Genomic DNA, 25612 nt, shown 5'->3' with positions numbered 1-25612 from the left:
AAATGAAGAAACTGAGGCCAGTGAGAGAAAAAAATGAGAATCCAATTTATTCAGCTCCCGGGCGACGTTCTGTGGTCCAGGAAGGGGCCAGAGAAGTCGCAATGGGCTTCTCAGGGCGTGGGGTTTTATAAGAAGTGGAGGTAGTTGATTGGTCATTGGGAAACAAAGAGCAGACAATTTCATTGGTAAGGAGATTTGATTGATTGTTAGGGAAACAAAGAGCAGACAGTTTCATTGGTAGGCTGACTTGCTGGGGAGGTTAATGTTAAACTGCCATTGGACAAATCTTCCGCGGCCTTTTTAAATTTTGAAAGGGTTGAGTGAGGAATGCAGGAGTGGGCGTGTGGAGCCTGCATGGAGAAACCAGATAGGAGCAGGTGTGGGGAGACAGCACAGAGAGATAAGTGTGTCCATTTGGCTCTTCAGCGAGGCAGCCGGCCTTACAGCTCTAATTGACAAATTTCTTGAGGCTCAGTGTAGACTAGCTTGAGAGTTAAAAATTATTGGGAGCAGAGGGGAGAATCTTAGAGGGTCCCATACTTTTGTAAGTTTTACCTCCAAGAGCCCCAATATGTTCTCACTGTGAAGATCAGAGAATCCGCTCCTGCTTCCAGCAGGGGGAGAAGAAAATAGTCATTTTGGAATATTCCTAGAGAGTTCTGTTCTTCCTTCTGCTCCCGAGGAAAACTATCTTACCAAAGCCTTATCTGAACTGGAGAAGGGCAATTAGACAACTCTAGCCCATTCTACTAGTCTTCCTATCTCACTTAAGGAGAGGAAATGCTGCGAAAAACTTGTCAAGGTAACAGCCCAGGGCAAAGACTCACCAAAAGACTGAGACTTCATTATAGGAGCATAGAATGCTTCCTTCCACACATACCTTACCACCACATTTACAGAGCCCCTGAATAACGGAAGATTATAGATGAAAGACTGCAGGGGGGAGGGGTCGCAAAAAAAAAAAAAAGAAAAAAAAAAGAAAGACTGCAAAGTTCAGACTCTTTTTAAGAAGGGGCTTCTAGGGAAACCCAAAGACAAAAGGGAAGACAAAAGGAGTGATAAAAACAAAGATACTTGAGGAAGCCCTCAGACACCAATAGTTAATAGCAAACAGTAAACAGTGTAACTCCTAGTCAGATAAGCATAAACCCTCACACTGAAGGCCTATTTATCTTAAATGCTATTACCTAATGATGCAATTATGGAATCTAGACTTCAATAAAAAATTACATGGCACATGCCTGTAATCCCAGCACTTTGGGAGGCTGAGGTGGGTGGATCACGAGGTCAAGAGACTGAGACCATCCTGGCCAACATGGTGAAACCTCGTCTCTACTAAAAATACAAAAATTAGCTGGGTGTGGTGGCACACACCTGTAGTCCCAGTTACTCAGGAGGCTGAGGCAGAAGGATCGCTTGAACCCGGGAAGCAGAGGTGGCAATGAGCCAAGATTGTGTCACACTGTACTTTAGCCCCTGGCAACAGAGCAAGACTCCATCTCAAAAAAAAAAAAGAATTATGAGGCATGCTAAAAGGCAAAAAATAAAAAACCATCTGAAGAGACAAAGCAAATATCAGAACCAAATTCAGCTATGCCAGACATTTTGGAATTATCAGACCAGAAATTTAAAATAACTCTGATTAATAGGCTAATGGCACTAATAAAAAAAAAGTGAACATGCAAGACAAAATGGGTAATGTAAGTGGAGAGATTTAAACTTTAAGAAAGAATCAAGAGAAAATGCTAGAAATAAAAAGCATTGTTTTAAGAAATGAAGAATGTCTTTGACAGGCTTATCAATACATTAAATATGGCCAATGAAAAAAAATCAGTGACCTTGAAGAAATGTCAGTATAAACTCCTCAAAGTGAAATGCAAAGAAGAAAAAAGAATGAACAATATAGTACAGAATATTCAAGAAATGTGGGACAATGATAAACAATGTGACATACTCATAATAGGAATATCAGAAAAAGAAGGGACAAAGGAACCAAAGAAACATTTGATTTTGGCTCCCGCCGTTGCTGCGGAGCGAGGAAGGGAAGCGATGGCTGGGCCCGCATGGATCTCCAAGGTCTCGCGGCTGCTGGGGGCATTCCACAACCCAAAACAGGTGACCAGAGGTTTTGCTGGTGGTGTTCAGACAGTAACTTTAATTCCAGGAGATGGTACTGGCCCAGAAATTTCAGCTGCAGTTATGAAGATTTTTGATGCTGCCAAAGCACCTATTCAGTGGGAGGAGCAGAACGTCACTGCCATTCAAGGACCTGGAGGATAGTGGATGATCCCTCCAGAGGCCAAAGAGTCCATGGATAAGAACAAGATGGGCTTGAAAGGCCCTTTGAAGACCCCAGTAGCAGCCGGTCACCCATCTATGAATTTACTGCTGCGCAAAATGTTTGACCTTTATGCAAATGTCCGACCATGTGTCTCTATCGAAGGCTATAAAACCCCTTACACCGATGTAAATATTGTGACCATTTGAGAGAACACAGAAGGAGAATACAGTGGCATTGAGCATGTGATTGTTGATGGAGTCGTGCAGAGTATCAAGCTCATCACCGAGGGAGCGAGTAAGCGCATTGCTGAGTTTGTGTTTGAGTACGCCCGAAACAATCACCGGAGCAACGTCACAGCGGTGCACAAAGCCAACATCATGTGGATGTCAGATGGGTTTTTTCTCCACAAATGCAGGGAAGTTGCAGAAAACTGTAAAGATATTAAATTTAATGAGATGTACCTGGATACAGTATGTTTGAATATGGTACAAGATCCTTCCCAATTTGATGTTCTTGTTATGCCAAATTTGTATGGAGACATCCTTAGTGACCTGTGTGCAGGATTGATTGGAGGTCTCGGTGTGACACCAAGTGGCAACATTGGAGCCAATGGGGTTGCAATTTTTGAGTCGGTTCATGGGACGGCTCCAGACATTGCCGGCAAGGACATGGCGAATCCCACAGCCCTCCTGCTCAGTATCGTGATGATGCTGCGCCACATGGGACTTTTTGACCAAGCTGCGAGAATTGAGGCCACATGTTTTGCTACAATTAAGGATGGAAAGAGCTTGACAAAAGATTTGGGAGGCAATGCAAAATGCTCAGACTTCACAGAGGAAATCTGTCGCCGAGTAAAAGATTTAGATTAATTCTTCTACAACTGGTATTTGCATCAGTCACTCCAAATGGACACCACATAAACCTCTATTTAGAATACCTACGTATGTATGCATTGGTTTGCTTGTTGACAGTACATTTTTAGATCTGGCCTTTTCTTAACAAAATCTGTGCAAAAGATGCCGGTGGATGTCCCTAGGTCTGTTTTCAAAGAACTTTTTCCAAGTGCTTGTTTTATTTATTAAGTGTCTACCTGGTAAACTTTTTCCTTTTTTTAAACTCTTAAGTGAACAGTATAATTTGCTATTCTAAACCCTTTTACACTTAAGTTAAAATAGTTTCTCTTCAGCTGTAAATATCAGGATACAGAATTAACAAGAGAAAACGTCTAACTTTTTAAGAAAAACCTTATTTTCTTTGGTTTTTGAAAAACATAATGGAAATAAAACAAGATATTGACATAATGGCACAAAGTGACACTCTTATAAAACTAAATGGGCACAAGAGAGATTTCCTGGGAAAGTTCACATCAAAAAGAGTGAATGTGGTTATTTCTAAATGATATGGAAAATAGAGACAGATTTGTCCTTTACAGAAATTACTGAGTATGAATAAAAACTTCAGATCCAAGAAATATATAATGAGAGAGATAATTTTTGCTAATAAGACAAAGGTAATATATTGGATACAAAGACACAAATGTATTGTGTGTTCAATTATTTTGTCTTGAGACTTAATATTTTTTGCAAGAGCTTCTAATGAAGCCGAGAGCTAGTATTTCCTTTTATTGGATACATTTTCAGCATCATGAGATGTCGCAGCCTCTGAGCCCCTGCTCTTGAGCCAGAAGGGCTGACTATCGTGCATATCTCTGTCTGGGAATGGACCACAGTGCAGCTGGTAGCGCTGGGGGCAATACTGCCAAAAGGCTTGATCACATGTATTTTGACTGCAGTTGAGGAACTTGGGATGCTGACTGTTTTACATTTCAGCAAGTGCCCCTTCTCATCTCCCAGAGCACTAGTTACTGCCCTCTGCCTCAGCAGTACCAGTATCAAGAAGACATTGCAGAGACTGGAGGCAACTCAGCCTGAGTTGATTCACAAAATTGTGCCATGCTGGGGCTTGAGCTTGAGCTGGGGCCCAGCTTTTGACCCTCAGGCATCTACTGTCCCTTCCTGCCCTCCTCTCCCTCCCCTTCCGCTGCAGTATGATTTTCTTAATCCTCAGACACTCACTGTTTTCATGAACAGTTACCCTGTGGCCCCACAACCAAAGATATCTCACGTCCTCCCTTGACCCTTGTGTAACATTGCAAACCTGTGGCTTTGCAGAATGTACCCAGGCCACAAGGGGATTTTTTTTTTAGCAACGATATCCCTGTCTGGGTCATTTTTTAAGCTTGTAACCAGACTTCTAATCTTAAATGTATTTTCCTTTGTTTAAGCTGCTTGCCTCCTTGGTTTCACTGGATTGTGCTCGTTATCAGTGGCTCTTGGGTTCAAAGTAATAAAAATTCCAAAACCGATAAAAAAAAAAAAGAAACATTTGATTTTGAGTAATAATGGCTGATAATTTTCCAAAATTAATGACAGACACCAAACTACAGATCCAGGAATTTCATAGAACACTGACCAGAATAAATGCAAAAACAACAACAACAACAACAAAAAACAACAAAACCCTACACCTATACATATCATATTTAAAATATGAAAAACTAAAAACATAGAAAATCTTGCAAGAAGCCAGAGGAAAAAACACCTTACCTATTGATAAGAATTATATTGCACTTTTTTCTCAGAAATTATGCAAGTAAGAAGAGAATGAATTGAAATATTTAAACTGTGAGAAAAAACCCACTAACCTGCAAAAATTATCCTTCAAAAGTGAAGGGGAGATAAAGATGTCTTGAGACAAACAAAAACTAAAAGAATTTGTTGTCAGAGGTCTGTCTTGCAAGAACTGCTCAAAGAAATTCTTTGGAGGAAAGGAAAATTATGTATGTTTGATATGGGATAAAGGAGGCAAAAAGAAAACCCAGGAAATTCACTACCATGCTATTCCTTGTGTCTTAAGGCCCTTAGCTGGTCTGCCTTCTTCTCTCCATCTTTCAAAGTCTTTTAAAGTTTGTTTTATTTATAATTTCCAAGATTTTTAGTTGTATGTAGCAGAAGGCATAGAAGACAGTATGTCCATCTTCCCAGAAGTGAAAATATCTTGGTGCATTTCTTAAATCCTTTTACTTTCATGGATGAGTTTAGAAGTGAATTTAGATACTGATAATTGAATCGAGATATAATTTTGTACCCTGCTTTTTTCTCCCTCAGCATATGCAGTGAGAAATTTTCCTTATCATTAAAATTTCTTCAGTATCAGTTTTAATAGCTATATAACACACATATAGATGTCTTAAAATGAATTTAATAATTCTTTTACTGTTGATACTTAAGGTATATCCAAAGTTATTGCTTTGGATACAATACTAAAATGCGTAAGTATTGGCCACTGTGACTCAATACTTACAGAGACATTAATGTATATCTCTCCTTATTTCCTAAGATAATTCTTAGAGCTACAATTACTAAATTAAAACATATTTATTTATTTGAAACAAGATCTCACTCTGTCATCCAGGCTGGAGTGCAGTGGCACAATCACGGCTCACTGAAGCCTCAATATCCTAGGCTCAGGTGATTCTCCTGCCTCAGCCTCCAGAGTAGGTGGGACTACAGGTATATGCCACCACACTCAGCTAATTTTTATTTTATTTTGAGACAGAGTCCTACTCTGTCACCAGGCTGGAGTGCAGTGGTGTGATCTCGTCTCACTGCAACCTCCACCTCCCAGGTTCAAGCAATTCTCCTGCCTCAGCCTCCCAAGTAGCTGGGACTACAGGCACATGCACCATGCCCAGCTAATTTTTTTTGTATTTTTAGTAGAGACGCGGTTTCACTATGTTGGCCAGGATGGTCTCGATCTCCTGACCTCATGATCTGCCCACCTTGACCTCCCAAAGTGCTGGGATTACAGGCGTGAGCCACCGTACTCAGTTAAAATTTTTTTGTAGGGATGGGGTTTCACTTTGTTGCCCAGGCTGGTCTCAAACACCTGGACTCAAGCGAGCCTCCCACCTTAGCCTCCCAAAGTGCTGGGATTACAGGCATGAGCCACCACATCCTGCCAAACATAATAATTTAAATTTTTTTCATATATGTTGAAAAATTGCTTTTAAGAACTTCATGCTCTCTTCCAGTTCCAAAATGGCATCACAGAAGCAAGCTGGCTTCATGCTCCCCCAACGGAAAACTAAAAACAAATATACATTGCCGAGATTATTACCAGCAATACCCTAGAAACCAAAGATGAGGATGAGACAGTGCCCAGGGCCATAGATAAGTAAAAAAACTCCAAGCAGATGGTAAGAAAATCAATTTCCATATCTGTGACTCCCCTTTCCACAATCTGCCTTGCACCAAGCATGTGAAAATATTTCACCCAACTCATAGTTTCTTCAATAGAAAAAGTGTGATCAAAGTTGACAACCAGCTTCCCTATCACCTTGGGCTCCTGACAAAATACCTGTCCCTACTTCAACCCATGAGAAGTATAGGAGTACTTGAAGGGACAAATACCCTGAGGAAAGCCAGAGACAAAGTGGGGAGGTGAGATAACCATCCCAATCCTAGAAATTCTGCTCTGTAACTAGGCCAAAGGAGACACCAAATCAGAGTGCATTATCATGCTGTAGGAAGTATGTTCCACAGGTCCTCTTGGCACAAACCCTTAGCCAGCCGCCCACACTGCCAGAATATCCCCTTCGGGACCTCCTCCATTTGGGACAGCCAGCACTCTGATCCTTTATTAGATTCAAGGCAAACCCAAGCTTAAGGTGCCATCTAGTGCCAAAAAGGAGATAGCAACCTAATGGGGGAAAAAGATATTCAAAAATTACAAAGAAAAAAAGCAAACATATCCAATAAAAAACAAAACAAGTCAGAGAGAGAAGACTGGAATAGATAACTAATCCTTTAATGCAAAGAAACAGACATACATCCACAACAACGGCAAAGAACCATGACTTCTGCAAAATGAACAAAGCAAGGAACCAGTTACTGATCTTAAGGAGATGGTGATATGCAAAAAACACCATCTGACCAAAAACAATATAGCAGTTATAAGGAAGCTCAGTGATCGCCAGGATAACATAGAAAATCAATTAAGAAATGTATCAAAGAAATTTAACAAAGAGATTGAAACAATAAAAATAAAACCAAACAGAAATCTTGAAGTGCATTTGCTGAACTAAAAATTCACTAGAGGATCTCAGCATCAGAATGGATAAAGCAGAAGAAAGAATCAGTGAGTCTGAAGATAGCCTATTTGAGAATACACAGAGAAGAAAAATACAAAAAGGAATGAAGATCACCTACAAGATATAGAAAATTCTCTCAAGATCAAATCTAAAAATTATTGATGTTCAAGAGGGAGCTTGATGTTCAAGAGTAAAGGGTAGAAAGCTTACTTAAAGAAACAGTAACAGAGAACTTCCAAAACGTTAAAAAGATATAAATATCCAGGTACAGGAAGGGCAGAGAATACCAAACAGATTCAACTCAAATAAGACCATCCCAACATATAATAATCAAACTCTCAAAGGTCAAGGACAAAGAGAAGATCCTGAAAATAGCAAGAGAAAAGAGGGAAATAGCATATAAAGGAGCTCCAATTCATGTGGCAAAGGACTTCTGAATGGAAACCACACAAACCAACAGAGTGGGAAAACATTTTCAAAGTTCTAAAAGTAAAAACCTGTCATCCACAAATACTGTATCCATCAGAGCTATCCTTCAAATATGCAAAGATAAAGTCTTTCCCAGACAAACAAACACTGAGCCAATTCACCACCACCAGACCCATGTTGCAACAAATGCTAAAGGGAGTTATTCAATCTGAAAGAAAAAAAAACACTAATGTGCAAAAAGAAAACACTGTAAGGTAAAAAACTCACTGGTAAAATTAAGTACATACACAACCTCAGAATACACTAATACTCTGTGGTGTATCACCTACTCATAACTCAAGTATGAAGCCTATAAAATAAATATATTAAAAACAGTAATAGCTACACCAACCTGTTAAAAGATAGGCAATATAAAACTATGTAAGTTGAGACCAAAAAAGTCAAAATGTATGGGGGATGGACTTAAAGAGTAGAGTTTTCAAAAAGCTTTTTCTTTGTTTCTATTCTTTTTTAGTGATCTAAGATAACATTATCTCTTTAAAATAACTTATTATATCTAGATTTTTTTTTTTTTGAGACAGAGTCTTGCTCTGTCGCCAAGTTAGAATGCAGTGGCATGATCTCAGCTCACTGCAACCTCCGCCTCCCAGGTTCAAGCAAGTCTCCTGCCTCAGCCTCCCAAGTAACTGGGACTACAGATATGTGCCATCAAGCCCAGCTAATTTTTGTATTTTTAGTAGCGACGGGGGTTTCACCATGTTTGCCAGGATGGTCTCAATCTCTTGACCTCATGATCTACCAGCCTAAGCCTCCCAAAGTGCTGGGATTACAGGCATGAGCCACCACGCTTGGCCTAGAAGATGTTTTTATAAGCTTCATGGGAACCCCAGTGCAAAAAACTATAATAGATACATTAGGAATAAAAAGCAATGGCTGGACATGGTGGCTCAGGCCAGGCATGGTGGCTCACGCCTATAATCCCAGCATTTTGGGAGGCTGAGGTGGGCAGATCACTTGAGGTCAGGAATTCGAGACCAGCCTGGCCAACATGGTGAAACCCTGTCTCTACTTAAAATACAAAAATTAGGCATGCTGGTGGGCACCTGTAACCCCAGCTGCTTGGAAATCTTAGGCACAAGAATTGCCTGAACCTGGGAGGCAGAGGTTGCAGTGAGCCGAGATTATGACACTGCACTCCAGCCTGGGTGACAGAGTGAAACTCCATCTCAAACAAACAAACAAATAAATAAATAACAATAAATTAAAACATACTACCAAAGAAAAATAATCTAACCACAATGAAAGACAGTAAGAAAGGAAGAGAGGATTTATAAAACAACCAGGAAACAAGCAACAAAAATGGTAACAGTAAGTCTTTACTTATCAATAATAAGACTGAATGTAAATGGATTTAGTTCTCAATTAAAAAACTTAGTGTGACTGAATGGATAAAAGAAACAAGACTTAACTATATGTTGCCTGCAAGAAACCCACCTCACCTATAAAGACAGGCTGAAAGTAAAGACATAAAGTTGATATTCTATGCAACCGGAAACTCAAAAAGAGCAGGAGTAATTATACTTAGATAAAATGGACTACAAATCAAAGACTGTAAAAAGAGTCAAAGAAGGTCACGATATTATTGAAGGAGTCAATTCAGCAAATGGGTACATTAATTTTTAGTGTCTATGCACCCAAGACTGGAGTACCCAAGTATACAAGGCAAACATTAATAGAGCTTAAAAGAGAGAGAGATTGTAACACAATAATAGCAAGGGATTTTAGCACCCCACTCTCAGTAAGGGACAGTTCATCCAGACAGAAAATCAGCAAAAACTTTATTCTATTTATTTATTTTTTTAATTGCATTTTAGGTTTTGGGGTACATGTGAAGAACATGCAAGATTGTTGCATAGGTACACACGTGGCAGTGTGATTTGCTGCCTTCCTCCCCTCCACCTATATCTGGCATTTCTCCCCATGCTCTCTCTCCCCAACTCCCCACCCCCCGTTGTCCTTCCCCTATTTCCCCCCAATAGACCCCAGTGTGTAGTGCTCCCCTCCCTGTGTCCATGTGTTCTCATTGTTCAACACCCGCCTATGAGTGAGAACATGCAGTGTTTGATTTTCTATTCTTGTGTCAGTTTGCTGAGAATGATGGTTTCTAGGTTCATCCATGACCCTACAAAGGACATGAACTCATCGTTTTTGATGGCTGCATAATATTCCATGGTGTATATGTGCCACATTCTCCCTGTTCAGTCTATCATCGATGGGCATTTGGGTTGGTTCCAGGTCTTTGCTATTGTAAACAGTGCTGCAATGAACATTCCTGTGCATGTGTCCTTATAGTAGAACGATTTATAATCCTTTGGATATATACCCATAACGGGATTGCTGGGTCAAATGGAATTTCTATTTCTAGGTCCTTGAGGAATCGCCACACTGTCTTCCACAATGGTTGAACTAATTTACACTCCCACCAACAGTGTAAAAGTGTTCCTATTTCTCCACATCCTCTCCAGCACCTGTTGTCTCCAGATTTTTTAATGATCACCATTCTAACTGGTGTGAGGTGGTATCTCAATGTAGTTTTGATTTGCATTTCTCTAATGACCAGTGATGATGAGCATTTTTTCATATGTTTGTTGACCTTATGTATGTCTTCTTTTGAAAAGTGTCTGTTCAAATCCTTTGCCCACTTTTGAATGGGCTTGTTTTTTTTTTTCTTGTAAATCTGTTTTAGTTCTTTGTAAATTCTGGATATCAGCCCTTTGTCAGATGGGTAAACTGCAAAAATTTTTTCCCATTGTGTTGGTTGCCGATCCACTCTAATGACTGCTTCTTTTGCCGTGCAGAAGCTGTGGAGTTTGATTAGGCCCCATTTGTCTATTTTGGCTTTTGTTGCCAATGCTTTTGGTGTTTTGGTCATGAAGTCCTTGCCTACGCCTATGTCCTGAATGGTTTTGCCTAGGTTTTCTTCTGGGGTTTTTATGGTGTTAGGTCTTATGTTTAAGTCTTTAATCCATGTGGAGTTAATTTTAGTGTAAGGTGTCAGGAAGGGGTCCAGTTTCTGCTTTCTGCACATGGCTAGCCAGTTTTCCCAACACCATTTATTAAACAGGGAATCCTTTCCCCACTAATTGTTTTTGTCAGGTTTGTCAAAGATCAGATGGTTGTAGATATGTGGTGTTGCCTCCGAGGCCTCTGTTCTGTTCCATTGGTCTATATCTCTGTTTTGGTACCAGTACCATGCTGTTTTGATTACTGTAGCCTTGTAGTATAGTTTGAAGTCCGATAGTGTGATGCCTCCTGCTTTGTTCTTTTTGCTTAGAATTGACTTGGCTATGTGGGCTCTCTTTTGGTTCCATATGAAGTTTAAGGTGGTTTTTTCCAGTTGTGTGAAGGTCATTGGTAGCTTGATGGGGATAGCGTTGAATCTGTAAATTACTTTGGGCAGTATGGTCATTTTCACAATATTGATTCTTCCTAACCATGAGCATGGAATGTTTCTCCATCTGTTTGTGTCCTCTCTTATTTCGTTGAGCAGTGGTTTGTAATTCTCCTTGAAGAGGTCCTTTACGTTCCTTGTTAGTTGTATTCCTAAGTATTTTATTCTCTTTGTAGCAATTGTGAATGGCAGTTCGTTCTTGATTTGGCTCTCTTTAAGTCTGTTATTGGTGTATAGGAATGCTTGTGATTTTTGCACATTGATTTTGTATCCTGAGACTTTGCTGAAGTTGCTTATCAGTTTCAGGAGATTTTGGGCTGAGACGATGGGGTCTTCTAGATATACAATCATGTCGTCTGCAAATAGGACCTCCTCCTTTCCTATTTGAATACCCTTTATTTCTTTTTCTTGCCTGATTGCTCTGGCTAGAACTTCCAGTACTATACTGAATAGGAGTGGTGAGAGAGGGCATCCTTGTCTAGTGCCAGATTTCAAAGGGAATGCTTCCAGTTTTTGCCCATTCAGTATGACATTGGCTGTTGGTTTGTTGTAAATAGCTTTTATTATTTTGAGATACATTCCGTCAATACCTAGTTTATTGAGGGTTTTTAGCATAAAGGGCTGTTGAATTTTGTCAAAGGCCTTCTCTGCATCAATTGAGATAATCATGTGGTTTTTGTCTTTGGTTCTGTTTATGTGGTGAATTATGTTTATAGACTTGCGTATGTTGAACCAGCCTTGCATCCCCGGGATGAATCCTACTTGATCAGGGTGGATAAGCTTTTTGATGTGCTGTCGCAATTGCCTTGCCAGTATTTTATTGAAGATTTTTGCATCTATGTTCATCACGGATATTGGCCTGAAGTTTTCTTTTCTTGTTGAGTCTCTGCCGGGTTTTGGTATCAGGATGATGTTGGTCTCATAAAATGATTTGGGAAGGATTCCCTCTTTTTGGATTATTTGGAATAGTTTCAGAAGGAATGGTACCAGCTCCTCTTTGTATGTCAATCAGCAAAAACTTTAAAGTTAAACTACACACTAGACCAGGTAGGCCTAACTGATATTTATGGGACATTTAACCCAACTGCTGTAGAATACACATTCTTTTTATCAGCACATGGAACATTCTCCAGAATAGAGAACATTTTTAGAGATCATATCTTAGGCCACAAAAAACATCTCAACAAATTTTAAAAAGTAGAAACCATATATATATTTTTTTTACTACAATGGGATAAAACTAGAAATCAATTACAAGAGGAACCCTGGAAACTACAGAAACACATGGAAACTAAAAAATATGCTTCTGAATGACAGTCAATAAAGAAATTAAGAAGAAAATTTAAGATTTCCTGAAACAAAGGAAAATGGAAATGCAACATACCAAAATTATCGGGCACTGAAAAAGCAGTCCTAAGAGGAAAGTTTACAACAAATAAATGCCTACATCAAAAAGTATAAACAGTTCAAATAAACAACCTAATGATGCACCTCCAGGAATTAGAAAAGCAGGAACATACCAAACACAAAATCAGTAAAAGGCAAAAAATAATAATAATAATAATAAAGACTAGAGCAGAAATAAATGAAATTGAGACAAAAACATATAGAAGATCAACAAAATTAGAAGGTGTTTTTTTTTGAGACAGAGTTTTGCTCTTATTGCCCAGGCTGGAGTGCAATGGCACAATCCTGGACCACTGCCACCTCTGCCTCCTGGATTCAACTGATTCCTCTGCCTCAGCCTCCCAAGTAGCTGGGATTACAGGCACGTGTCACCATGCCTGGCTAATTTTTTTTGTATTTTTAGTAGAGACGGGTTTTGCCATATTGGACAGGCTGGTCTCGAACGCCTGACCTGAGGTGATCCAACCACCTCGGCCTCCCAAACTGGTGAGATTACAGGTGTGAGCCACTGGTGCCTGGCCAAGGTGGGTTTTTTTTGAAAAGATAAACACAATCAACAAACCTTTAGCTAGACTAAGAAAAAAAGAGATAAAACCCATAAAATAAAATCAGAAACAAAAAGGGAGACATAATAATTGAGATAACAGAAATACAAAAAATTATTATAGACTATTATGAACAACTATATCCCAACAATTTGGAAAGCCCAGAAGGAAGAGATAAATTCCTGGACATTTACAGCCTACCAAGATTGAACCATAAAGAAATAGCCTCAACAAACCAATAAAGAGTAAAGAGATCAAAGCCATAATTAAAAATTTCCTATGTAAGAAAAGCCAATGATTTGATGGCTTCACTGCTGATTTCTACCTACCAACCATTTAAAGAATAACTAACATCAATTTTACTCAAACTCTTCCAAAAAAAAAAAAAATGAAGAGAGGGAAATTCCAAACTCATTGTATGAGGACAGCATTATGCTGATACAAAAACCAGATGAAGATACAACAAAAAAAGAAAACTATAGGCCAATATCACTCATAAATATAGATATGAAAATCCTCAACAAAATCCTAGCAAACCAAATTCAACAATGCATTTAAAAGATCATTCACCATGATCAAGTGAGATTCATGCGAGGGATACAAGGATGGTTCAACATAGTCAAATCAATAAATGTGATACATCACTCTAATAGAACCAAGAACAAAAAACCACGATCATTCCAATAGATGCTGAAAGACATCTGATAAAATTCAACATTCCTGTCTTATTCTGTTTGTGTTGCTATAAAGGAACACCTGAAGCTGGGTAATTTTTTTAAAAAAAGAGGTTTATTTGGCTCATGGTTCTTCAGGCTATAAAAGAAACATAGTGCTAGCATCTGCTTCTGGTCAGGGCTTCAGGCTGCTTCCATTCACGGTAGAAGGTAAGGGGAACCAGTATGTAGAGATCGCATGGTGAGAGAAGCAGCAAGAGAGAGGAAGAGGTGCCTGTCTCTTTTCAACAACCAGTTCTCATGGAGACTAAGAGTAGAATTCACTCACTCCCATGAGAATGGCACCAATCCATTCATGAGGGATCCACTCCCACAATCCACACACCTTCCACCAGGCTCCCCTCCAACACTGGGGATCAACATTCAACATGAGACTTGGTGCAGCCAAACAAACCACAGCATGCCTTTATGATAAAAAAACCTTCAGCACACCGGGGATAGAAGAACATGCCTGAAAATAATAAAGGCCATATATGACAAACCAGTAGCCAACATCATACTAAACAGGGAGAAGCTGGATGGCTTTCTCCTAGGATCTGGAATAAGACCAGAATACCCACTTTCACAACTTTTATTCCATATAATACTGCAAATCCTGGCCAAAGAAAGAAATAAAGGCATCAAATTGGAAAGAAAGAAGTGAAATTAGCTTTGTTCATAGACAACATGGTCTTATATTTAGAAAAACCTAAAGACATCACCAAAAAACTGTTAGAACTGATTAATGAATTCAGTAAAGTTGCAAGATATAAAATCATCATACAAAAATTGGTAGCATTTATGTATGCTAACAGCAAACAATCTAAAATAGAAATCAAGAAAGCAATCCCATTTACAGTAACTACAAAGAATATATAAATATCTAAGAATCAATTTAACTAAAGAAGTGAAAGATAAATACAAAGAAAACTATAAAACACTGATGAAAGAAATTTAAGAGGACAAAAAAAGGGAAAGATATTTCATGTTCATGGGTTGGAAGAATCAATATTGTTATAATTTGCATACTACTGAAAGCAATCTATAGATTCAATGAAATCCCTACCAAAGTACCAATGGCATTCTTCACAAAAATAGAAAAAACAATCCTAAAATTTATATGGAAATACAAAAGACCCCAAATAGCCAAAGCAATTCTGAGCAAAAAGAACAAAGCTGGAGGCATTACACTATCTGATTCCAAAATATACAGTAAAGCTATCATAACCAAATCAGAATGGTACTGGCATAAAAACAGACACATAGACAAATGAAACAGAATAGAGAAATCAGATATAAACATAGACATTTACCGTCAACTAGTTTTCAACAAAGGTGGCAAGAGCATACACTGGGGTAAGGGTAGTCTCTTCAATGAATGATGCTGGGAAAACTAGATAACCATACGCAGAAAAATGAAATTAGACCCCTATATCTCACCATATATAAAAATCAAATCAAAATGGATTAAAGACTTAAATCTAACACCTGAAACTATGAAACTTCTAGAAGAAAACATCGGGGAAATGCTCCAGGACACTGGTCTAGGTAAAAAAAAGTATGTAAGAGACTTCAAACGCACAGACAACAAAAGCAAAAACAGACAAATGGAATTACATCAGACTAAAAAACTTCTGAACAAAGGAAACAATCAACAAAGAGACAAACCACAGAATGGGAGAAGATATTTGCAAGGTATCTATCCAACAGAGGATTAATAACCAGAATATATAAGGAGCGCAAAAAACTCAAAAGCAAAATGACAAATAATTTGATTTTAAAATGAGGAAAAGATCTGAATAGACAGTTCTCAAAAGAAGATATACAAATGGCCAACAGGTATAAGAAAAAATGCTCAGCATCACTAATCATCAGAGAAATGCAAATCAAAACCACAATGAGATATCCTCTCATCCCAGTTAGAACGGCTTTTATCTGATGCTAGCAATCCTCATACACTGTTGGTGGGAATGCAAATTAGTATACCCACTATGGAAAGCAGCATGGAGGTTTCTCAAGAAACTAAAATTAGAACTACTATAAGACCCAGCCATTTTACTACTGGGTATATATCCAAAAGAAAGGTAATCAATATATTGAAGAGAGATTTGCATTCCTATGCTTACTGCAGCATTATTCATAATAAACAAAACTTGGAATCAACTTAAGTGCCCATAAATGGATGAATGGATAAAGAAAACATGGTATATATACACAATGGAATATTATTTGGCCATAAAAACAATGGAATCCTGTCATTCATAGCAACATGGATGGAACTAGAGGTCATTATGTTGAGTGAAATAAATCAAGTACTGAAAGACTTTATCTCATGTTCTCACTCACATGTGGGAGTTAAAAAAAAACAGTGGATCTCATGAATATAGAGAGTAGATTGGTGGTTACCAGAGGCCAAGAGGAGAGCGGTGAGGGGTGGTTGAAGAGAGATTGATTAATGATTATTAATATACAGTTAGAGAGAAGAAATAAAACCTAGTTTTTATAGATCATTAGAGTGACTATAGTTAACACTACTCTATTGTACATTTCAAAATAGCTAGACTATAATAATTTGCATATTCGTAGCTTAAAGAAAAAATAAGTATTTAAGGTGATGGATAATTTAATTACCCTGATTTGATCTTTACACACTATAAGAATGTATCAGCCAGGCGCAGTGGCTCACGCCTGTAATCTCAGCACTTTGGTAGGCCAAGGTGAGTGGATTGCCTGAGGTCAGGAGTTCGAGACAAGCTTGACCAACGCAGTGAAACCCTGTTTCTACTACAAAAAAAAAAAAAAAAAAAAAAAAATACAAACAATTAACTGGGTGGGGTGGTGGGTGCCTGTATCAATCCCAGCTACTTGGGAGGCTGAGGTAGGAGGTAGAGGTTGCAGTGAGCCGAGATGGTGCCATTGCACTCCAGCCTGGGCAACAAGAACAAGACTCCATCTCAAAAAAAAAAAATGTATCAAATTATCTCATGTACCTTGAAGATATGTACAACTCTTATGTACCAACAAAATAATAAATTGAATGAAGAAAGAACTTTGTGCTAATGTACACTTCCACCAGAAGGATAAAAGTATGCCCGTTTTGCTGTACCTTCATCAGCACTGAGTACTTTGGTGATTTAAATTATTTGTTTTGCTTATTTTTAAAGAAAAAATAGTAACATATTGTCTGATTTGCATTTCTCTGGTTTATCTGTAAGATTAAACATTTTGGTTTCATTTGTGTTTCATCAGTTACCAGTGGCATTAAACACTTTTCACATGTTTACTGCTTATTTGCATTTCTCTCTGTGAGTGGTCTGTTGATGCCCTTCTATCTATATCAAGTGTTCAGTTTTTTTGGGCAAGTGTATTTTGTATTTAAGAATCTTAGCAATTTTTGTGTCATATCTGTTGCAAATGTTTTTCCAGCTTATGTTTTATTTTATAATTGTTTTAGAAGTTTATTTTTTGCTTTAAAAAATTTCAAACTGGATGTGCAGTGTAAAGAACAGTGAGCATGCAAATGCCCCTCACATAGATTACCAAGTGTTAACATCTTGTTATACATGCTTTATCTCTCTTTCTCTCTCTCTGTGAATAGTGTAGTCATATCATATATAACTGCACTGAAACAACCCAGAATAGATAGGATCCATGGTGTTTCAATAATTGAATGACAATGTACCTTCTAATCTACACTCACCATTTAACAAAAACCTCTTCCTCTCACCTTTTTTCACTATTACTTGCTTTGTTCGTTTGTTTTCTTTTTTTCCCCTAAATACCAGCACAACAGAGCAAGCATAAAATGAAGATTTCTGTGCAGTTCTGATAGCGCTGGTACAGATGGCAGTCACCCTCCTAGTCAATAACCAAAGCATGGTCGTTAAGAACAGAGTGAGCAGATATCACAAGCAATAAAATCTGTGAAAGCCAGCAATAGTTAAGAGGAGGAACTATCCTTTGACATAAAAGAAAAATCGACAAAGTGGTGATAACAGTGAAACCTATTTTGAAAACAGTACAAAAGCACTTAGAGCTCTTTGGAGAAAATATGCTACTTTTGATAATGTCTTCATCATTGTTTCAAGATGCTAGGAGAATCTTGCATTCGCTGGCATTCATTACCATCATTTTGTGTACCTACTGGTTTGTCTCTACCAGACAAAACTGCCAGATTTTCCCTTGAGCAATGCTGGCTAAAAAGGAAAAGTATCTTTTATGAAAATCAGGCTTTCTGATTTTCAGGCAGTTATGGAGCAGAAGAGTGCTAGATTGTAGATATTTCATTAGAACTCGAGCCTTTATCATTGATTATGCACATGATCTAGGACTGATTTATACAACCTCTCTGAGTCTCAGTTACCTCATCTTTAAAAAGAAAGAGTAAATATTTACCTTGTAAGTTTAAAGAAAGTCCTTTGCAAACTCTCAAGTGTCATGAAAATGATGATGATGATGAAGATCATGATAAGGATGATAATGAAGATGATCATTATTACATACCTGTTCTAAATTCTTTTAAAAGGTGTGTCTAGGAATAGTACTCATTTGGAATAAACTCTCCCGATTTCCTGGGTTTCCACAGACAGAATGAAGCCCCATATCTGAACAATGTTGATTCTCAGTTACTCATAGGAACTGCGCTCTGCTGTCAAAGGAACAGAGATCTGCAGTCATTATATGCCTCCCTCTCAGAAGGAGTTACTGCCCTGGGACTTTTGGCCTCTGACACTCTATCAGCCTCAGAGTTTGAGCAGGCATTGGCATTGGCAGTTCCTGCTAGCCTGACTGCCAGGTCCCAGTCCTGGTTCAATCCCAGTGCAAGAGGCACTCCAATCCTTCATAGCGACCGGGTAGCAGAATGTCCAGGACTAAGCTCTTGATCGATCATACAGAGTTAGGCCCTCTACGTGGCCAAAAAAGTATTAATTCCAGGTAGTGACACTCATCCCAGAGATTCCGAGCACAAATCATCTGCGTTAGAAATATAAAGAATGTTCATTAAAATGCAGATTCTAGGATGCCCCCTTGGGAGCCAGGGAAAGAAAACTGCAAACAAAAGTTTGAGAACCATCACTCTAGACCTGTTGTCTCTCAAATGCGGTACCCACAACCCATGAGATGATGCCATTGGTCATGTGAGGAAAGTATAAGAACTTCTATTTAAGTTAAAAAAGAAAGAAATAAGAAATTACTTTGTACTACCATTCAATATTCAGCTTGTCACTTAATCCCCCATGGGGTAATATCCCTTGCAGCTCTGGAGGCATCCTGAGAGTGGAAGCTCCAAATCACAAAACAATGGACCAGCACTGGTGCATTTGCTCTCAGAGCATTAGAATGGACTGCAGTTTACTCACGTAGTGGGTTTATGAATTGTGTTATTTAATTTCAAGCGTGCTATGACTGAAAAAATGAACGCGTCTTAAGGCTTTCTGCAAAAAGCACAATGTATTTTGAAGATAATAAGCATCCATGAACAAGAAAATGACAGAGCTGACATTTTTACTCTTAGCATGAGCTTTTTTCCTTCACCCATGTTAGAAAGTAAAAATGATGATTCAATCCTACTTAAGAAAAGTCAGCCAAAGAAAACCCCAAAACTTAAAAGTTATCCAGAAGAATAACTGAAATTATGGACTTACACCTATCATCAATGCTGAACCTAAGTCTAGAGTATGATGTCTTAAGATATTAATCACAGCCAGTATAAAACCATCATAATTAACAACATTAAGCAATCTGAACATTATAATTAATGAACACTATTAGCAAGAATTAAAAGTTTCATGCTGTTCATACAATTTTTTAAAAATTTGGCCGGGCATGGTGGCTCATGCCTGTAATCCCAGCACTTTGGGAGGCTGAGGCAGGTGGATCACTTGAGTTCAAGAGTTCGAGACCAGCCTGACCAACATGGAGAAACCCCATCTCTACTAAAAATACAAAATTAGCCGGGCATGGTGGCGCATGCCTGTAATCCCAGCTACTTGGGAGGCTGAGGCAGGAGAATCACTTGAACCTGGTAGGCAGAGGTTGCAGTGAGCCGACATTGTGCCATTGCATTCCAGCCCAGGCAACAAGAGTGAAATTCCATCTCAAAAAAAAAATTTTAAATACTTACTTCATCTTTATCTTACTAAAAAATTTATATATTGGTATTTTATAATGTATTCACTATATATAATAAAAATATATAATTTATAAATAAATATACACATATTATGAATATATGCCCAAATTATTTGACTGATGGCTATGTGCAATAAAAGGCCAGGTCCAGCTTCTGTCCCAATTCAAAACTTAGAGAAAGTTAAGTCTCCTCTTTGATCCCCGATCAAGCTTGTGACTCAGCTGCCCACTCTTCAGTGAGTCGTGCCATTGATAAATGAAAAACACCTTCCTACTTGGATATTCTAAGGACTTTGCTAAGGAACCAGAGAAGAAAAATGCAATGAATTGTCCTATCTCCTCCTTGTAGGCATGAGAACTTGAGGAAATTCTGGGCTCTATAACCTGCTTTGCATATAATCTCCTAGCAGTCCATGCCAGACTCTGAAGCCAAGTCTATTCATGACAGTGTCTTGGGGCAAGTACAGAATCAGGTATGACTGGGAGCAGAGAAAATGTCAGCCACGGGCCATAGTCTCCCATCTCTGGGATTCTCTTGTTTGTATCTATTCCCATCTACTGCTGTTGCTTCTCTTCCCTGAGTCACATCCTATGACTTTCATTTTGACTCTCAGGACCTGCTTGTTTACTCTGAAGACCCAGTGTGGACTTTTCCCAAGTTTTTTTTTTAACCTTGTCTCATCTCATTTCATTTCTGATGGCATGCTACTTTTGCCCTACACATTCTCAGCTGGGTCTAAGAGATGCTCTTGCCACTCCTCCAGGTTTGTAGGGCCCATACAAACTCGACAGCTCCCCATCTTCCTGGTAAGAAGGCCAATGATTATACTATTGTATTGAACAGGAATGATATGATCCAAGTACCAGTTTTGGGAACTAACTCCATGCCCCAGTCAATGTCTTCCTTCGCTCCTCCAGACCCTAGTAAGGAGCAAGGGCACTCCTCGGCAAAAGATAACTGTCTAAGAAAAGATTTCTGCCAGATACTTTGTTTTGTTCTCTGTAGCTGCAATTGCTACCTAGGTAGCTCTTTTCAGCTATCATAACTTGAAAATCTACAGTCCAGACTCCTGGTTCTCTGTCGAGAAGACAAAGAGAAAGACAGAGACAGTAGAACTTGAGTATTTGATTATTTCACTACAATTGGTGACAGATAGCTCTTCTCGTTTGCTTTTCCCCACCCCTTCCATTCTGAGGCTTTTTTTCTTGCTGCTTGTATGCTTGATCCTTTGATGACACACCTTCTCCACCTGCTATAGACCTCTTGGCTGCCAACTGTAGGCAGTGCACTTTGCCTTGCTAGGTTCCCTTGAATTCAAACTAAGAGCCAATATTTTAAGTTGGTAAGGTAACTTCTAATACCTTCTTCTCCAAGAATCCCTTTTATTATTTTCCCTATAGATTGTTTTAAAAGATTATGTATATTAACCTATTTTCAAGCCATAGTTTTAGTTCTAAATTTAAAAATTAAAGATATAAATAACCACAAACTAAAGTGTTTGTATAAAGTATCACTTTTTTAAAATTATACTTTAAGTTCTGGGGTTCATGTGCAGAACATGCAGGTTTGTTACATAGGTATACACATGCCATGGTAATCTCCTGACAGACTTATATTACCTTTTACTCATGTGCCACCATGCACCGTAATTTGCACTGAGTTTGTCTGACTCGACGCTAGAGTTCTCAAGGTAATGACTTTCTTTTGAATTCCAAAGAGCACTAGGCATGGTGCTAGCACACAGTACAAATTCATTTGATACTTCTTGACTTGAATTAAATGTGGGCAGAAAAGATGGTCTAATTCAGGATGCCAAAGTAAGGATAAGGGAGAAGCGAAGAGAATAGTTTTTTAGATTCACCCAGAAGTTTGTGGAATTGTGGAGGGTCAATGTGTTGATACTACAAAGAAGTAACGATGACAGATAGTGTTCCTGTATCACAATGTCCACATCTTTTGGATATTCAGACCTTTCTGCTTCTCCAGGTTCCCAGCTCAAGCTCAGCATTCTGAAATGACATTTCTCCTATTCCCCTCATAAGATCACATGCCAAAAATCTGCCAGAAAGGCAGAAGTTACTTATAATTCTTTCCAGCATTTTAAGAAATATGAGAGTACTAAATCATACATAGTTCATTACCATCTCTGTACCTCAGTGTTTAATGCTTTGACTTTGGCTAGTTACTCTAATATATATAAAGAAGATTTCAATCAGTGAAAAGAACTTTGCAAGCTGAGGAAATTTTGGTTCTAGTGTTCGTTTTCTTTACCAACTCTCAGATTTTGGTCAAGTCTTTTAACTTCTATGACCTCATTTTTACATATTTATAAAATGAGGGTAATACTTATCGAGGCAATGACATACTTATTTTAAAGATCAAATAAGATAATATAGATAAACATATTTCATATTCTATCCATGGAAAGGATAAAGTATTATCACAAACATTTATTGAGGCCCTACCATGTACAAGACACTATGGTAAACTGGGACTACTGAGATATATGAGACTTTGTCACTGTCCTCAAGAGCAATGAAGAAGTAACTACCAATATAAGGTAGTAAACGATGTATGCCAAATAAGTTGTATAGTATGAATACTACACAAATTCAGAAATCATTTGAAGAGGGGTCAGGCATGGTGGCTCACACCTATAATCCCAGCACTTTGGGAGGCCCAAGCAGGAGGATGATTTGAGTCCAGGCATTGAAGACCAGCCTGGTCAACAGAGTAAGATCATGTCTCTCTCTCTCTCTTTCTCTCTCTCTCTATATATATGTATATACATATATGCATGTGTATGTGTGTGTATATCTGTATATATATATGCATGTGTATGTGTGTGTATATGTGTATATATACATATATACATATGTGTATATATATGCACACACACATACACATGCATATGTGTATATATGCATACATAAGTAGAGGGGGATGGAGGGAGAGAAAGAGAGAGAGAGAGACTGAGACCAAAGCTGGATCATTAAGATAAACAGAGGAGTACAGTGGCATTTGGCCTCCTAGATGGCCCCCAAAGATCCCCACTCCCTGGTATTCATGCCCTTGTATAATCCCTTCTCCTTGAATGGGGGCTAAACCTACTGGCTCACTTCTTACAACAGAACAGAGTAGAAGTGATACCACTTATGAGATTCAGTTACAAAAGGACTGTGGCTTCCATCTAGGGCACTCTTTTCCACTCTCTGGATCTCTTTTGGGTTACCAGTTGCCATGCTGTAGAAATACTCAGACAGCCTAAGAGAGACCCACACAGTGAGGAACCAAGGCCTGCCAGTAACTATATGAGTGAGCTTGGAAGCAAAGTTTTCAGATGAGATTGTCCAGTTAATACTTAAATTGCAGCCTTGTGAGAGACCCTGAGCCAGAGGCACTTAGCTTGCTGTGCCCAGATTCCTGACCCATGAAAAGTATTTGTTGTCCTAAGCCATTCCATGAGTGATTTCTTATAAAATAGATAACTAATTCAAGTGCCTTGAAGGCAGCAGGGATGAAACTGTGATGAACACAGAGATGACAGACGTTTATGTCTGCAAGGAGGTCCAGGTGAAAATAGGGAGACCAGGAAAGGGCTGCCTCTACCAATGGATGGAGAATGCCTGTGGCACTGCCTTCATGTAGAGAAAGGGAGACAGGTCCAATGTACACCCAAAGCTCTGCTCCCCAGTACTGACTTAGCTATGTCTACAGCTTTCCTTGACTTCTCGTGCACTATTTATGAAACTTTACTTCACTGCCTGATATTACTCATTTATGCTGAGTATATATATAAAACACAAATAAGGGCTAGAGGATTTTTAACCTTAGTACAAAAGCTTAATTGACATTCATTCAAATTCAGGCCTGTACGTAAAAATTCTGAAGGTAAGGCAAGGCCATTTATTTTTAACTCAATTCTAATTTTAATAAATCATCTCTTAGGATGCACATAATAGATATTTCAAGCAAGTTTTATTTTTGTTTTATTTACCCTGGATACCAAAATTATCTGTATAATCAAGCACATAAGACATTCTGGAAACCATAAAGTACCATGTGATCTAAATAGTGTGAAAACTGATTTATATTAACATGTTTCCTTTAAAAGTTAAATTTTAGATACCTTTCACTATAAAACAACAACAACAAAGAGTAACAGCAAAACCTACGACACTGAAATAATTATTATAGTGTCAAGCATTAGAACTCAATAAAAATAATCTATAATACACTTCATTGAAGTCCAAATTCCACCATTAACTTATTTTTTTTTAATTTGCATAAAATTGAGGGGTAGAAGTACAATTCTGTTCCATGTATATACTGCTAGTGGTGAAGTTTTGGTTTTAATGCATCCCCCATCTCAACAATGTTCACTGTACTTGATCTACCACTAACTTCTTATGCAAAATCTCTACTGAAATTAATAGAAAGGATGTGAACAAAGCCAAGAAAATTTTGCCTATATTTATAGTCATCTCACTTGAGTGAGAAAAGTTATTTCTCAATTTTATTTACTTTGGGCTCTAAATGGCCATTTTACTTACCATTTGGAAGCCTGGGGAGTATAGAAGCTCTCATCATTAACAGAAGTCGTTAATACGCTCTGGTTTACAACATTCAAATATTTCTCAATGTGAATCTGTTACAGAAATGTCAAAGTTTAAGCAATTATTGTGGACTTAAGATACTCAGTTAATTTATTTCATTTCATTAGGTTAACACTCTGAATCCTGTAATTAAGCCAAAACCACAAGATGCTATGTATTATTATATGCCTAATGTATTGTTAGGCATCTCAAGGCCAAATTACCTCAACCACCCCAAAAAGCAGAATAAACAACTGAGACTCAAAGCTTGAGTGACCTGTGGCACACTTTTTTTTTTTTTTTTTTGACAGGGTCTTGCTCTGTTGCCCAGGCTAGAGGGCAGTAGTATGATAATGGCTCACTGTAGCCTCGACCTCCTGTGCTCAAGCAATCGCCCCACCTCAGCCTCCTGAGCAGCTGGGACCACAGACACACGCCACCATGCCTGGCTAATTTATTTTTTGTAGAGACAGGGTCTCCCTATATTGCCCAGCCTCTATGGCACTCTTTTTTTTTTTTTTTTTTTTGAGACGGAGTTTTGCTCTTGTTACCCAGGCTGGAGTGCATTGGCGCGGTCATCGGCTCACCGCAACCTCCGCCTCCTGGGTTCAGGCTATTCTCCTGCCTCAGCCTCCTGAGCAGCTGGGATTACAGGCACGCGCCACCATGCCCAGCTAATTTTCTGTATTTTGAGTAGAGACGGGGTTTCACCATGTTGACTAGGATGGTCTTGATCTCTTGACGTCGTGATCCACCCGCCTCCGCCTCCCAAAGTGCTGGGATAACAGGTGTGAGCCACCGTGCCTGGCTACCAGCTTGTTTTATAACCCATTAGCTTGCTTTATCCTAGTCTGAAGACTGGATTTTCCCCTGACCTTAGATCTGTGTGTAACGATGAAGTTCCTA

General features: G+C 38.6%; 2 protein-coding genes across 3 annotated transcripts in view; one reads left to right on the top strand and one right to left on the bottom strand.

Moving 5' to 3' along the window:
• Positions 1–25612, bottom strand: part of IQCH (IQ motif containing H) — a 280207-nt gene that overhangs the window by 246349 nt on the left and 8246 nt on the right. For both annotated transcript variants that reach the window (XM_012451365.2, XM_064381963.1), the window contains one exon: positions 24665–24759. In XM_012451365.2, coding sequence (XP_012306788.1) covers positions 24665–24759 — 95 coding nt within the window. The remainder of the gene's footprint in view (positions 1–24664; positions 24760–25612) is intronic.
• LOC105716606 (isocitrate dehydrogenase [NAD] subunit alpha, mitochondrial-like) lies at positions 2043–3234 on the top strand. Its single transcript, XM_021667495.2, is given in 1 exon segment — positions 2043–3234. A coding segment is annotated over 1 exon segment (1101 nt). The 5' UTR covers positions 2043–2049; the 3' UTR covers positions 3151–3234.

The sequence above is a fragment of the Aotus nancymaae genome, unplaced genomic scaffold (genome assembly GCF_030222135.1).
Source record: "Aotus nancymaae isolate 86718 unplaced genomic scaffold, 86718_ANA_hifiasm-v0.15.2.pri h1tg000003l, whole genome shotgun sequence".
In the NCBI taxonomy this organism is placed as follows: domain Eukaryota; kingdom Metazoa; phylum Chordata; class Mammalia; order Primates; family Aotidae; genus Aotus; species Aotus nancymaae.
The sequence above is the reverse complement of the archived record's forward strand: the minus strand, read 5'-3'. Positions and strand labels throughout refer to the sequence as shown.